This window comes from Sinohyriopsis cumingii, unplaced genomic scaffold (assembly GCF_028554795.1).
Source record: "Sinohyriopsis cumingii isolate HCF-2022 unplaced genomic scaffold, ASM2855479v2 utg000663l, whole genome shotgun sequence".
NCBI lineage: Eukaryota > Metazoa > Mollusca > Bivalvia > Unionida > Unionidae > Sinohyriopsis > Sinohyriopsis cumingii.
Genome location: NW_028315922.1, coordinates 773,449 through 790,375, shown reverse-complemented (window position 1 = coordinate 790,375; position 16,927 = coordinate 773,449). Strand labels below are relative to the sequence as shown.

General features: G+C 39.5%; 1 protein-coding gene across 1 annotated transcript in view; it reads left to right on the top strand.

Annotated features, from left to right (window-relative positions):
- Positions 1 to 727: 727 nt before the first annotated feature.
- The window catches only part of LOC149773329 (uncharacterized), a 36,470-nt gene continuing 20,270 nt past the window's right edge, over positions 728 to 16,927 (top strand). The window contains exons 1-3 of the mRNA XM_089946431.1: positions 728 to 984; positions 6,527 to 6,752; positions 13,446 to 13,597. Of these exons, the coding sequence (XP_089802557.1) occupies positions 933 to 984; positions 6,527 to 6,752; positions 13,446 to 13,597 (430 nt within the window). The 5' untranslated portion in view covers positions 728 to 932. The remainder of the gene's footprint in view (positions 985 to 6,526; positions 6,753 to 13,445; positions 13,598 to 16,927) is intronic.

The window sequence follows — 16,927 nt, the reverse complement described above, 5'->3', positions numbered from 1 at the left end:
CACACTGCAGACATCGTAGCAATATGACTGAAAAATTGTTGAAGCTACGTTAAAAATCCAAATCACACACACACACGCGCAATGATGAATATGTCCCTTTATATGTATCTTTTTTCTATTTGTTCTTTCTCATGTTATATAAATAAACTATTTAAAAAAAAACAAATAGATACAATGAAAATCTTATAATCAGTATCCATTGATAATATTTTGTCTCTGTAGATGTCATTTTGTCTGAATTGGGTATAATGAAACATACAATAAAATCAAAAGTTAAGACAATTTTCGAATTTTTAAACACATTCTCACATTGGCACGATTTGTTAAATATACACTTCTTAAACATCAAGTGACAGTGGAGATAATTGAATAACAATTGCCATGGTCACCTGCGTAGTTACTCAAATCGAGTAATGCACCGGCATTTCAGAGTCTACCCTAGTTGCTAGAAATGATAAGAGCAACGAAAAGCGCAAACACTTATATTATGGTAGATTAGGTTTGATGCGATTCTTAGGCCGACGTTATTTATGACCACGTTTAGGTGACATTTAGTTTCAGGGCATATTGATCTCTTATCTTTCCGTTACTCGGTATAAAATATAGATATATGTGATGGCTGTGTGAATAAATAAATCCTGGGTCAACGCCAATAAAGCCCCTAAAACAAAATTTTGATCGTTGGTATGGCTCACTTATCTGATCAATAGTTTTTTTTTTCATAGGAAGTAAAATACTTATATATCTGTGTATTTGTTCGTACATTGTAATACTGTATTCCACTTGATGGGCCGCTTTTAGACACCTTTCACAGGATATTCAGAATTACCATCTGTGTGGAATATACTTGAATTGAATTCTGGATTTGCAGAATTTAGATTTCATGAACTCGCGCAGCTGCTGCTACTTTAAGCAGAGTTTGACACATCGGAATGGGACCGGGTTTTATCGTTCTAATAGTTTTGATTCTCCAGGGCGCTTCAGGTAGATATATCTGTCCATCAGGCTTTCTGTTTGCTGTTTCATTTTCCCTATGTATATGTCCGCGCCTGTAAATCTATGTCTACTTATGTATCTTCATCCTTCTTTCTCTCTATTTCATCATCTTTCTTTATGGAGAAAGTGACTTTCATACAGTTGTGTTTCTACATTTCTTTGCAAAAGACACGATGTTTTAAATGAAAGTAAAAGGACTTCATACTTTAAGTGGAGTTGTTATATAAAAAGGTAACCTTCCGACTTTTAAAATCAGTCAGAAGTATATTTTCATTAACATCCGTTTTCATTTAATTTACTAGTACAAGAGACGTATTTTCAAAATATCCTTGATACACAAATCCAAATTTATTTACATCCCGTCTATTGAGAACTAATTAATTAATACTTAAATAATACATCAATAATATAAAAAATTCAAAACGTTTTATGTAGGTTTAGTCAGGACGGGCTTGTTAGCGTTTGACGAAAATACTATTTAAAATCACATTTAAAGCAGCCCAAATTGCAGAATATGAAAATTTGGAAATCAAAACAAATTATGAAATATACTTAGATGAAAAGAGTTTCTTGTACATCTCGCAACTAAAACATAACATACTATAAACCTAATCATAATATGTCCCTAACTATATATGCACTGTCATCTTAGCACACGAGTTGACAGACAAAATTAAAAATAATTTTTAAAAAATGCCAAGGCGTACATATCTACATATCCTACATACAGATAGAGAGATAGATCGATATATGTCCCCAATGTAACTACCTACCTTACCTATTTAACGTTGGATATAACGGAAAACCCACTGTGGACTGTACTTGGAGTGAGTTTCATCCTTTCCTAAATGTTGTCACAAGTTAATTGATGAGTGTAACGAATGTCCTCCACCCCCACCAACCCCCGTGTCGCTTTGCGTTACTTTTTACTTTTCAAATCTTTATTATATCAAATCCATTTGTGAAAATACATGCTCTGCTAGCTGTTAAGTGTTGACTGCATTGCAATAGATTTGGTTGTTATCAAACATTTAGGTTAGCAACATGAGTCAGTTTTGTACACATGCCAAGTTAGTGCATGTTCTGTAAAATCTTTATTATTATTTCAATGGTATACCCCTCCCCTCCTCCCGGGGATGTTGAACACACAGCACGTACGCACGCACGCACGCAAGCACACACATACATACATACATACTGATTTTAAGTAACATTCAACCGCACTGCACATGATTAACAAACTTTACGATATATTGTTATCAAAAGTTAAAGGAAATCTTTCAACTACTCTACTTTAACAACCACTTCAGACCTAAGAGTGCAATAAAACTATCGCAAGGCCGCTAATCTGAAAATGATGCTTATTGATTCAGCAAGTAAATTAGCAAATAATTAAGAAAGAAAGTAACAACGCTATGAAGAACCTAAAAAAGGAAGAAAAGTGAATTATATATATATATATATATATATATATATATATATATATATATATATATATATATATATATATATATGAATGACCGTTTTGCCTGTCTGTATTTCTGTATTTTCATGGTCGTATATCTCTGCCTGTCTGCGTGTATGTACGTTGTGATTTTGTTCGTATCACACAATAGTCCCATTATGTACATTATGTATATGTCATGCAAATAAATGGGTGCTTGGAAACACCTTACAACATTTAAAATATAAAGCACAGACACAAGCGAAAAGATTTTAATTTGTCGTAATTCTCCAAATTATATTTTTGTTTTCTTTTTTTGGGGTGAGACATTGAGACATAATATTTCTTTCTTTATAATGAACTGGCTCTCTTCTCAGAAAATTTCTCTTTCTTTGTTCAGAAAATGTATTCATATTTAGTTGGATCACAGAAGGATGTTCATGTCATTTCAGAAGGTCAACAGGAAGCAACGATTTTATAGATGTTAGTCTATAGAAAGTGATTCGAAGTTCATCGATGATAGTAAATTTAAATATAATTTGGAAATAACTGATTTCATATTAAACAGTAAAGGTCCTACAGCATCTTTAACTATTTTTTTAAAGTCTACATAATGAATCAGGAAAAGTTAAATCCCAATAGTGAAAAACATCACGTGCCGGTGTAACAGGCAATAGTATACCCCCAGTCCGGAGTATACCTGGGGTTAAAGTGGCCTAGGCTACATTATACCCGGGTATATTATGGCCTGGGCCAATTTATACCCTGGGGTATATTATGGCCTAGGCCAATTCATACCCCTCAGGCCAAATTATACCCCCATGATATCAATAGTGTTGAGCGATGTACGCAAGAATTACTTAATTTTTCAACATTTTATTGAGGATTCAGCTTTGTCAGGTAAGTTAAGTGACATGTTTCAGTCGTACTATTAGTCTGTCAAGGTATATACTTACAATATAAGATTATATATATATATATATATATATATATATATATATATATATATATATATATATATATATATATATATATATATACTCTTCATGTCCAGAGACAGTGTTAATCATGTGGTACACTATCGTGGTAGTGTCAATGCACAACAATTTGAGCCTTTTGTGGAAAACTTGAAGAAGGAATCAAGAATCATGATACAATATATACCTCACATTCTTCCAGTCCAATTGTATTGATTAACTATTATATTTCCAACACTCCCATCAATATGTTCAAGTTTTTAAATCACAATGGTATTCTTATTTCTTTAAGTTGAAGCTAAAACATACCTCAATAAACTTAGAAAAGGCGGTGATGATTGTTGTTCATGTTTTCCTGCTACAAGTTAAGACCAGAACGATAAGTAAATATTAATTTAATATACAAGTGGGGCATATTCTGGCCTGAAGGGATATGGTCTGGCCCAGGCTATTTTACACCCCCGGAGTTAGTTTAGCCATGGATACTTTATCCCCCGGAGTATACTCTGGCCTGGGCCAAACTATACCCGGTTTTAATCTGGGCAGGGGTTAATTTGACCTGCTACACCGGGAGTAAGCTGTACACATTTGTCAGTCATATAGACTGGTTCTAAGTGTATCCGCACGATGTGGATTCATTATGTCCTTTAAAATTGAACATCGTTGTTCTATGGGGGCAGGGTCCAGTTTTTATGTACAAATTTAATGCCGCAATCAGTGACCTAGTATAAAAAATCATAAAAAATCAAATACACAAGTGAGGTCAAAAAGGTCCATATTTTTAGATACCTATATTAAAACAGAGCATAAGAATAGTATTCACTTGACCAGAGAAGTCAATGGCAGTTCATAGCAGAAGAGGTTTATGCACCCCAACCCCTATTTTATACCTGCATTTTTCACATCCAAATGCCATTTTTGACAGCATGTAGTACTCACAGTGCAAACGCAAGCCCTTTCCCTGGATGAAACTTTTGAAAAACATTGTCTACTAAATAGTTTGATGCAATTCAGAATAGTTGTCATCCAAGCCATTTTTGAGATACTCGGCTTGCCTTGAACCCACGTGTCTACTGCTATGGGAGGCTAGCTCTTCTTCCTAGCCAACTATTGGTATTTCACTATCAACATACTGCAGAGCAACTATGGAAGGTGTACATGACTGACATCAATTTCAAGAACAACACAAGCCCAAAACACCTAGTTCACAAATATATCCATATCTATAAATAGTAAACAATAATAGCTGAAAAAGTCACACCATAGCCTTAAGTTAAGAAATTTGCCAGGGGCCAAATTACGAAACTGGACCCTGCCACCTATATGAGTTTTCCCCTAAACAGTTCCAAGTCCACTTCATTAATGAGCCAACAGGTGGACCAGGTTATCGACAGTAATAGTCTTATGACGTCACAACTATGCTAATCATAGCAACTAGCTCAGCCTAGACTCTCGAACTGAATGTTTGAAATTATTCCACTATATCTTTAAAACTGCTCATTGATACATCCCTCCCTTCTCCCCCCCCCAAAAAAATAAAACACGCATATAATTACAATCACCTATAGTTTTTGCATAAATCCCCGTTTGTGTGCACCCCCTACCGATTTCAATAACGAAAATCTTTAATGTAACAAAAACATGCACAGACCTTAGTCTTTTCAATCATTGATTTATAATTTCTAACTGACTCTGACCAGGGCGGCCCTAACACTGTCATCGTTTGCGCGTTTCGTTCTTTACGGAGTTTCCATACTAATACGGTGCATATTGCGTACACTATGGGCGAGTCTATTTTCCTAAGACAGAAGAGTGACAGGGTCCATTCCATTCGGTAACTGCTGGATAATTCCGTAAATTAATATGAGGTTGGAATTTGAGAGTTATATCCCTTTGCACGTATGTACATATAAATCAAACCGCTTGTTAAATACACGTGAAAGGCAAATTTGTAGTTGTCATTCTTTTTCTTTTGTTTGATTCGACATTGCAAATATCGGCAGCAGACCACGTAATATTTACATTATATGTACATACATATGTAGTCGTGTATCCGTTATCTGAAAATGGACTTGTCCAGGAACTGGATATGACCGAAGAGCAGGGTCGTCCTTTATAATGATTTTTGTTGTTGTTCTAGGGTTTAACGCCATTTTTTCAGCACAGGATAGGCTATACATGGCGGCCAGTATAACTGGTGGAGGAAGAACCTTGGAAAACCCAGGGAAGAACCACCGACCCACGAGAAGCTACTGGCAGGCTTTCCCACGTACCCACGCTTGCCGAGCCTTGGACTAGAACCCACGCAGACAGAGGTGAGATGGCGGTGATCCGGAACGGTGAGCGTTTTAGACCACTCGGCCACACGGCCCCCCCCCCCCTTTATAATGAAAACTTCCGTTTGGTATGAAACTCGCAGACGATAAGGTGTTAGGGTCCTTCTGGTCATATTCAAGTTCGAAATAATAAATTAATGTATAAACTGAATGACTTCTGTGTATTTATTTTTAATCTCATTTAAGCTTTTCTTTTTTAAATCGGTGAATCGGGGGAGGGTGGTCAAACAAACGGGGAGGTATATATAGACTATGGCATAGTCATTCAAGCTTTATGAAAACGAGAGTTCTTTTTCCCTTAACTTTGACAAATGCAAAATAAATATCTTGTATAAACAATGCTGTTTTGGGGTAGTCGGGTCTAGCTCTACTGTGGCGTCCATCAATAAACTGACTCCACTTATCCATCTCGGAACACAAGCAAACGCAATGAAAGCATATTTTTTTCATTTTAATGATGTAAGGAATGGATAAAAAAAAACATCATTATGTAATTCAAGAACAAAACCTGGATATATAAAACTGGTGTTATCCTGCGTACAAATGTAAAGTTAAACCTGTGCTAGAGGACACGTTAATATAAATGACACATATTCGCAAAGACCAGCATGTATGTACCTTTATTTTCGGTTAATTTAGATACTTAACCTCTAAAAAAGGCACAACTGTCAACAGTGGATAAATTTATTGGTTCAATAGATACCATTTACAGACAGGTTTCACTGTATAATAATAGAAATACCAAATATTCACCAGTTTGTTTTAAATTTCAGTTTCAGTCGGACAGACATTAGACACAAAGATCTTTGAACAATGCTACGGCTCCATGTGGAACAATTATCTGACAGCAAGTTGTGATACAGGTCAAGTAATATCTATCATTAGTTTGAAAGCTTTTGCAAAACTCCGAGACACGAAATGTCCGCAGGAGGAAACAGCCCAAACCCCACTCCCTAGCGGTAGTTGCTGCAGATATAACGACAGTGATTGTGGTGGCATGTAAGTGAAATTCATGATGGTTTCATTCTAAAGTAATTTATGGACAACAAAGTTGATGAGATACTCCCAAATGTTCAGGTCGGTGTTACCAGCTTTGATACGTTCGTTGTTTTATGTCAGCAGTTTTTACAAATCAGAAGGACACGTCCTATTTAAGTAAAGTTTTCTTTTACATTTAAGAAACCTCCATTTTATCTCTACTGTATACAATGTACCTCGGCTGTAAAACTCAAGCCTTTTCAGTGTTTAGTTTCACGTTTCAAACCGTGTATTTTGCGTATTCTCGGTTTTTATATTATGCAATATTTTATCATTGTTAAATTTATTGTATCCCTTATCTGTTATAACATTGTAAGTGGTACAATATCCTAGTTCGGACTTTACCAACAAAACGGTTGTCTCAGCTTAGGTATAGGCCTAGAATATAGCGACCTTGCCTGTAGATGATATAATTCTGGACATGTCTCCGGCTTGACTTTCCTCTCTGAGGAAATCAGAAGTATTTTCACAAGTCTAAAATCCCTTTTGACTCATCGTCATCATTGGCGGCTCAGTCTCGAGAGACCATGCGAACAGCGCCATTGGAGTGTCGTCTATCTCTGGGGTGTTGACATCGTCTGCTGTGGCTGTGCAGACCTATGCACGAGTGACAGTCCCTGTTGATACAGACATACTAGGAAGTCTGAGTTACAGGGGTTACTGCCGCGCTCGTCTTTCTCTCACGTTTCTCTGCCGCCAACTGGCCTCTCCTCGCATCAGCGACTGATATGCCATTGCTTAGTCTCCAGGTGCCTCTGTCCTCAGACAGCACTTCACAGCCGTTGGGTTGAAATGTCACATGCCTTCATGTCCCTCTTGCACACATCCTTGAAACGGAGTGAGGGGCGGCCGACTCTTCTGGTGCCAATAACCAGCTGTCGATATAGGATGTCCTTTGGCAGCCTCCCATCCTTCATTCGTTAGACGTGTCCCAACCATCGAAGGTGGCGTTTGCACAGCAGGGAGTTCATACTGAAGGTACTTGCACGCTGTAGTATCTCGCTGTGTGGGACGCGGTCTTGCCAGCTTATTTTCAAGATGCGTTTTAGGCACCGTACATGGAAGGAGTTGAGCCGACGCTCTTGCCTCATGTAGGTGCTCCAGATCTCACTCCCATATAGAAGGGTGCTGAGAACGCAGGCCTGGTACACTTGGGTCTAGTGTGCTCTGTCAGCGCGTTGTTTTCCCACACCCTCTTCGTTAGTTGTGCCATGATGGTGTTTGCCTTTCCACGCCTTCTGTCCAGCTCCACATCAAGCGAGAGAGTGTTGACCCCAAGTAAGTAAAGTTGTTGACTGCTTCCAGGGTGACACCGTCAATTAAGATGGAAGGGGCAATGGTGGTAATTGCACTCTGACCTTTGTCTTTTCCTGGCTGATGGTGAGCCCAAACTGCTTTCAGTCATCAGGTCAAAGGCCTTGGTGAGGTCCATGAACATCGTGTAGAGTGGTTGACCTTGCTCTCTCCTCTTCTCTTGGAGTTGTCTTAGGGAGAAAATCATGTCTGTCGTCGACCTGCCTGCTCTGAAGTCGAACTAGGATTCCGGGTACACACGTTCCACCAGCAAGTGCAGCCTGTTGAGTATAATGCGGGAATACACTTTGCCAACGATGCTCAGGAGCGAAATCCCTCTGTAATTATTACAGTCACTGCGGTCGTCCTTGTTTTTGTAAAGGGTCAATATCGTGGCGTCGCTAATGTCTTGGGGGACTGCTCGTTCCTCCCAGCAAAGGCAAAGTAGCTCGCTCAGCGGCTGAAGCAATGTTGGCTTCCCACGTTTGATAGCTTCGGGCGGGACGCTGTCACTACCTGGTGCTTTGGGAGTGAGTCGATCGCACTGCTGAGCTCCTCTAAGGTGGGCACTTTGTCCAGCTCCTCCATGGTTGGCAGTTTCTGTATGCTGCTAAGGGCCGCATCGGTGTCTGACGTTTCTCGAGAGTATAGCTCTGAGTAGTGCTCCACCCACCTGGCCATCTGTTGCTCACGGTCTGTGATCTTCTCTCCCGTCAGAGATTTCAGGGGGGCGACCCTTTCACTGTAGGGTCTGAGCCTTCTTGATGCCACTGTACCTACCTTGGATGTTTCCGGACTCGGCACTGCTCTGGATTCCTTCACACAGTTGATGACATTACTGGTTCGCGCACTGTCTAGCGATGCGTTGTGTGTTGCCGTGGACACTTTTGAAATCAGCAAGCGTCCGTTCATAAGGCCATTTTTTTGTAAACTATGAAGGCTTTTCGTTTGTCTTCGATTATTGGTTCCATCCTTAATAGATTTGAGTTGAACCAGTCCTGGCTAGGCCGTTCCTTCTTACCAAACGTGGACATGGCTGTGCTGTAGATGGCACTCTTCAAGGAGTTCCACTTGGCTGTGGCATCGTGCTATGGCAGGTCTTGGAGAGCCTAGTTCAGGGCGGACGCATACTCCTCTACCTTGGAGCGGACCGACATCTGCGCAACGTTTATGCCAGGGCGTCCTTTTGGTTTTGAGCGGTGTAGTATGTGTGGCTGTAGGTGCAACCTGCTACTCGCGAGGGCGTGGTCGGAGTCGCAGTCTGCACTGTGGTAGGTTCTGGTGGAGAGAACAGAGGCAGGGCGCCTGGTGATGACCAAGCCGAGCTGGTGCCAACGATGAGACCTAGGGGTGTTTCCATGACACTTTGTGTTGTGGCTTACACTTGAAGAAGGTGTTTGTGACGTACGGGTCATGGTAGGTGCACAGCTTCAGCAGTCTCTGACAGTTTTCGTTGGTCTTTCCAGTGCCATGATGCCCGAGGGAGGTATGCCATGACTCGTGGTCCGCACCTACTCTGGCATTAAAGTCGCCAAGGAGGAAGAGTGGTTCGTCTTTGGGGAATCCTTTGATCTGTTCATCCAGTTGCCCATAAAACAGATCCTTTGTGTCTTCTGAAGACGTCACGATGGGGGTGTAGGCACTGAGGATGTTGACAGGACCTGCAACAGTGATGAGGATGGACAAGAGACGCTCAGTGCCCCCTGTGGGAGGCTCAACCGAGGCCAGGAGGTTGTTTTTGATGGCAAAGCCCACTCCGTGCTGGCGGGGATCCTCAGGTATTTCGACCCTTCCAGAAGAAGGTGTAGGTTTCCTCTCTTAGGGAGCCGCTAGAGACGAGCCTGGTTTCCTGGAGGGCAGCTATGCTGATATTTAGTCTGGTGAGTTCTATATCGATGATGGCCGTCTTCCTGGTGTCGTCCACCTCCTCGAGGTCGTTATAGATGCCTGTGCACATGGTGTGCACGTTTCAGCTTGCGAATCGAAGAGCTGGAGTCTTCTTTATTTATTTCTTTTGTCTGGTGTGGAATTACCGTCTGCTTGTCATGCTGTGCAACACACTGAGCTCTAGACACCTACTGGAGCAGGCAGACGATGGCGGGTCAACACCTTACTGACCGGATGCTGCCCGGCTTGAGGCGGGCGGTAGTCGGCCAGTGGGACACGATGATCACTCAACCGTCGACACTGACCCGTGGTGCCTCTTCCCTACGCCAATCGGGTGGGACTTATAACCCGTACACTGCCAACTTCCGTGTTGTTTCCTCACTCAGTAGCGAGACTGAAGTGACCTCTCCAGGGCGCAAGCCTGGGAGTGGAGTATGGAGATCCTGGGCAGCCCAGACGTCAGGATCCCCATTTCATCCTTGCTGGTGGGGTCCAAAGGAATGCTGAGCATGACATTTGGCACCAGTTCGGATGCAGGAGCTGCCGAAAGGAAGTCGTAGTTGACACCCAGCCGCCTTAGGGGCTCCACTCCGGATTTTCTGTCTGGCTTTACTCCCGTAGCCTTTCCTTCTCCCGAAGATATCCACAAGGCTGCGAAGCCATCATCCAATGGCTGGGACTTGGAAGGTTAGGAATCAGAGTTTCCTTCTCCTAGACGAAGTGCCTGACAAGGCTAACGGGCTCCATCTACCCGGGTTTTGAGTCAGAGTTTTCCTTCTCTTAGGCTGGCTGCATGCCAAGGCTAACGAGCCCAGTCTGCCCACCCAGTTATACCGCCGGGTACTCGGTCGCGTCACACAGCAGGCTCTTTGTAAACAGGATCTCCGCATGAAGGCGCTGCCGTGGACACATTAGTGTAGGAGAGACCATATGCAAATAACCTCCTGCCCAACAAAGCCAGACAGTGGTCCCGCGACGAACACTACACCTGGAAAGGAGAGGCTGTGAGAGACGCTTCACTTTCCTTTGGCGAACCGGACGTCTTGCCCAGGACTCACACACCCCCATTTTGACTAGCTCAAACAAAATATCAAGCTCTAACTCACCCTCAGAGGTTTTTTTATTTCCAGACCGGATTGGTTGAAATTGAATTCGGACTTTAAATGAATGACATTATCATAGATAGATAGAAGCTACTGGTAACTGTCTCACATACCCACCTTGGCCGAACCCAAGACTCGAACACACGCAAACAGTAGTGAAACTGCAGCGATCTGTAAAGGCGAGCGCTTTTAACTACTTGGCCACCTGGGGCCCCGACTATACTAGTAGGTCGGGCAGTACAATTCAATTAGAGTTTGGGCAACATACACGTCCAATTTCAACTTGGTTTTACAAGACAAAACGAGATTTAATTACACTTATATCTGATTTGAAATGAAAATGTGTCTGTCAACCGTTTGACGCATATATTGGGTCTGTTTTACGCTATATATGTGAAATTCGGGGATTTTCAAAATCAAAAGAGACTGAAGATGTACATTCCAAATTTTGTAAAGTTGTCCCAAATGCAATATGGGAATTTATGGAGAATTAGAAAGATACATTATGTATGAATGATGACATGAACGAATTATTCAGTATTGGTGTTATATTGTAAATTCTAGTAGCATTATTGTTAAATATGTATACAGTACATTATTAAGAGAATGTAGAGTTGTAAAAATTGGCGTGGGGTCCCATGTGGTCTAAAACGCTCACCGTTCCAGATCATTGCCATTTTACCTCTGTCTGCGTGGGGTCGATCCTCGGACTCGGCTAATGTGAGAAAGTTTGACAGTAGCTTCTCGTGGGTCTGTGTTGATCCCGGGTTCTTCTTCCGCCATGTTAAACCCCATAACAACAACAACTAATTGGGTATGTAATGCTAAAGCAATATTCGATGAATATTGTTTTTCATCTCTTTAGAGTACCCATCTTTTGCTGATGTTTTCATTTAATATCTAAGCAACGAGTTTTAATATATTCATTCAAAAATGCATCGATGATTTTCCGATTAGCAATGCTTTTTGTTCTTATACACATTTCAGGAAATTATTCGAATTTGAAGACTATGTGAAACATTATGACTTTTAAACTTATGTAATTACATTACAAATTGAAATTATCATTGTACCAACTAGGAAGTGAAATTGGCCGTTATGCTCATAAATAAATTAAAGGAGAGCACCGTGTGTGTGTGTGTGTGTGTGTGTGTGTGTGTGTGATTTATATTTTTAACATAGCTTTAACAATTTTAGTCATATCGCTAGAATGTTTGCAGTGTTGCAGTTTATAGTGATGTCTAGAACTCAGGCATCATGCCGCAGACATGTAGCAACATGTCCCACCCGGCCACATTATCCTGACACCATGTTGACCGGTCCTAACACTGACCTGTTAATACTGAGCGCCAAGCGAGGCAGCTGCTAGTACCATTTTCATAAGTCTTTGATATGACTTGACCGGGATGCGAACCCGCGACCTCCTGCATCCGAGGTAGACAATCTAACCACTTAGGCCACCGAAGCGGTCGAGAGCACCGTTATTATAACGGTTTTAAGACTAATGTTTTAGACGATGAATCTCATCTGTATTAGTTTTTGCTGTGTACCACCATTTTTGTAGAAAATATATACGTTCCTACTGGTGCGCAAGATCTAATGTTTTTAAAACGTGATAGAACTCGTGCAAATTAAAGAAAGAAGTATTTTTAAACTGGCACGATACGTTTACGAAGCATTTGACAGTTTACGCATCTATTAAAACACTCAAGGAAGGAACTTGTATGCCTTTAAGAAAAGGTATTTCCTAGTAAATAAAATATATTACCTATTTTACCTATTCCTACCTATGGCTACTTATTGATATAAAACATGCACCATGATTAGCTAAACGCTTAATGTTCACATAAATAATTCAAGAAAAGAGAAAGAGATATAATTATGCAATGATGCAACTGATTCCTCATCAAACCCCCCATTTCAAGCACCTCAGTCAGGATGAAAGGCAAGATGTGTTTAGATTCGTCATTATAACTAATTGGTGTTTCTTACAGTAAATCAGCAATATATTTCTTATAAATATCTTACTGTGGTGCAAAATCATAAAAATGTCAATTATCTGATGCTACTTTTATGATTTCATATAAGAAATTCTGTCTAGACATGTCCAATATGTATCTTTTACTTTCTTGGTCAAATATACATCTCGTGCGGTTTTCCTTCACTGATAGCGCTGAGATTATCCGAATGTTTGATCACGTGACTACGAAATATAATTGTTCTTAAGAAGTATCAAAAAGTGCCTGCATTCGAGAAGAAATGATCAAAAGTATTATTATTATAATTAGTATTATTAATAGTAGTAGTAGTTCCAGCAGTGGCACCGTTTGTAGTTTTGGTGCTGTTGTTTTCTTCTCTTTTGTTTTTTTAGATATCTTGGTGATGGCTTGTCACACTATTTATCTTGCAATGGTCGACAGGACTGCACCGGTATTCCGATTGCATGGATGGATACTCCATGCCACAACGGCCAATATTTAAATAAAACCAGTTACATGAGAATGGAATACGAGTGTATCCCTAGTAAGTAGTTACGTTGTCCTTTACTGTGTAGACATAGTCGGTGTAGCACGAGATACAATGGCACTTTGAAGACAACGCTAAGATGCGGGGTGGAGGGGGAGTCCAATGGATTTGATTAAAAGGGGTTCACTTGTGAAATGGGAATGTTTTATTTTACTTGAAATAGTCAACTTTCTCCTTCGTACTATTTTTAACAGAAAAAGGTCTTAAACTGTGCTTCCTTCCACTCCCGTTGTATATGTCAATCAGTTATCACATAGCGGAGATTGAAATGGACAAGTATTTGAAATATCGCCATATGTCAAACTCTAAAATGTGTTGATACATGTGGACCGTTGACAATACTCATGTATATTGATGCAAAGTTTTCTCTTTCATGAAAATGAATAGTTATAAGTAATGACATTTAAAATATTTACTAAAAAATTTCATGAAAATGGTAGGATTTAATTGCATATATAAAGTTTTGTTTCATTTCTCCAATAACTATATTTTGACTTTCATCAAGATTTTCATAGTAGTCATTTCTGTTTTCCTTTAGGCTATTTTGAAAAGACATGATATGTAGCAAACTTCACGTCAGTATTATACTTTTTTCACAAAACAACATTAGGTGCAAAAGTACGGAGATGTTTATTTATTGAATTTATATATGCAAGATTTTTTTGTACATACTTTCATAAATATGCTAGCAAAAAAGATGCAAACCAAGCAAGTGATAAATTTAAAGAGCAACATTATGATAAATCTCAGAACTCGAATTTATATTTTTCTAGTTTGTAGGTTTGAAATAAAGCGTAGACATGCTTTAAATGACTTATTTGAATCACCAAGTCGAATGTGAGCTGCAATTAATTCCATATAAAGGGCGTGGTAGGGGTGAAGGCTTGAATCCTACCATCGTATGATCGAAATCGGCTGTCATGGAGTGTCGTTGGGCGAGGCTTTTTAATCCAGTTGCCTCCAAAGTGCCGTTAGACATCAAATCAAATAAAAATAAAGAAACAAATTCTAATAATATACTAGTTATTTGTACAGCATGTAACCCTGTTTCCGATAGGTGAGAAACATTGCTTTACTTGTTTGGTTTTTTGGGGGTTTTTTTGTTAATCTCGCATTAAAATTTTTAAGCAGTAATATCCCAAAATGCGGAACATTTTCAAAATAGCTGAACTTTGCTTTGGACAAATTGGACAAACTGATAAATGAATGACTTTGTTTCACTTGGGTAAAGTCGCAAGGTTCAACAGGGCAGGTAAACAACTCAACAGTATATTAGCGATGATCAGGAGCGTAGCTGCCTACAAGGCAGCTGCCTACACAGAATTTTGACAATATTTTTCAATGGTTTAAGTTTCACTCACGAAACCGATATGAAATCTATATTTGTGTAATACAATACATACGGAAAAGAGGATTCATTAGAAGCAAAAACACGAACAAGATAGCAGCAAACTCGATTTTATTGAGTCTGTTCATAAGAATTTGATGTTTTCTTTTTCTTTTTACAGTATTAAAACAGTACCAAGGTTTAGAAGTCTCAACAAGATGCATGAAATGCCATCTCAGACCCTCTAGATTGTAACAATGTTGCCCCGTACCCACACACACCCCACTCCTCTAGTAGTTCGAGGCTTCGCCGTTCAACATACCTAATCATCAATCATATACTAGCTACGTCCCTTTCTTTTTTAAATTTAAGGCATGCATTGAATATGTGCGGTAGGTCCTCAGGCACCCGGCAATAATAGCAATTAGGATTGTGTGGGAATGGTCCTATGTGCTTGTCATAACTGGTAGCCAGCTTGGTTTGACCTGTATATATTCTGTTAATTATCTTTTGATCTTTACTTTGGAGTACGAGTGGTTTCCTGTTTCTTTTGACTTCATTAATGATGTTGTAAAGTTTCCTACGTTGGGTACTGTCATTCCATTTTTTGCTGCCATTTTTTTGTCATTAATGATGTTGTTAGGCTGTATATTTCGCTAACACTGTAGTCTAATTGGACGTGGCTAGGTTCGTTAAGTTTTTGTTTAGCTATTGAATCTGCTAGGTCATTTCCTGGTATATTTGTATGGAATGGAATCCATAGGAATTCTATGTGCTGTTTATTTTTGTTCAAGCTTTTTAGCGTTAAGTTGGTTTGTTTCAGAAAATTTTCTCAGTATTTGGTATTGTTGTTAAGTATTGAGGAGATGACGCTAAGTGAGTCGCTTATAATTACTGTCATCGGAGTGTTGTTAGTCTCGACCCATTTAAGTGCTTCTTTTATGGCCCAGAATTCTGCCGTATATACTGAGCAGTGGTCGGGTAGTCTATGTCCTACTTTGATGTTTAATTCAGGGATGACAAATGCGGCTGCCGTTTTGTCTGGTCCTTTAGTTTTTGATTCATCAGTGTATATCTTAAGGAAATTTGAGTAGTTGGTGTTAATTTCTTCTGTTGCGATGGTGTGTAATCATAGATGATAAAAACGTTTTTTCGTTTTTTATTTTACCTCGAAAAACGCGGTTTTTTTACGTTTTATATTTTTTTTTTGCTTTTTTTATATTTGGTACTTCCATTTTTTTTAATCATCGGCCATACAGGCGGTTCTCTGTCATACTCTAGATAACAAATATCGATCAATAATGAATCTATGATGCTAGCCTACGATACTTTACGTAAACATAGTGCTGATATCTGGTAGTGTAGGCCAGGCGTGTATACATTGGAAGATGACGCTGTGTTTAACCTTTTGCAGTCCTTATTTTGGAACGTTTCGCATGCTATAAAGTCCAATTTTGTAGTTTTTTGAGTATTTTCTAGTCATCAGATTAGGATAAATAGTAAAATATTGATTTTTGTGTTGCCTAAAAACTACTGGAACGTTTTTTTTTTTTTTGTTTTTTTTATTTATTGAGAAAAAAATGCGTTTTTTTTACGTTTTTTATTTTAATTTTAACGTTTTTAACATCTATGTGTGTAATTGATGTTCTTGATCCTTTTTATTGCCATATTTGGTGAGGGAGATATTGATTTTCGGCTCTTCGTTGGTCCAAGGTTCGGTTCCGAAGTGCTTGTTTGTTTTATGTTTGAGGTTTCCAATGTAGAGTTGTTCTATAAGTTCGTTCACTAATTTCCCTGTAAAGGTTAGGTGTTGCAGTTTATTGCTAAATGGTTTGTCACATTTTTCTATCGCTATTCTAGCTGGGTGGGAATTTGAGTGGGATGTTAATCTGGCTGCGTATCTTAGAATTAGTTCTTGTCGTCGGAGACAGAGCGGGAGTTCTCCGGCTAGTACTAGGAGTTCTGCTAGAGATATTGATGGTAGCGCGCCAGTGATTGTA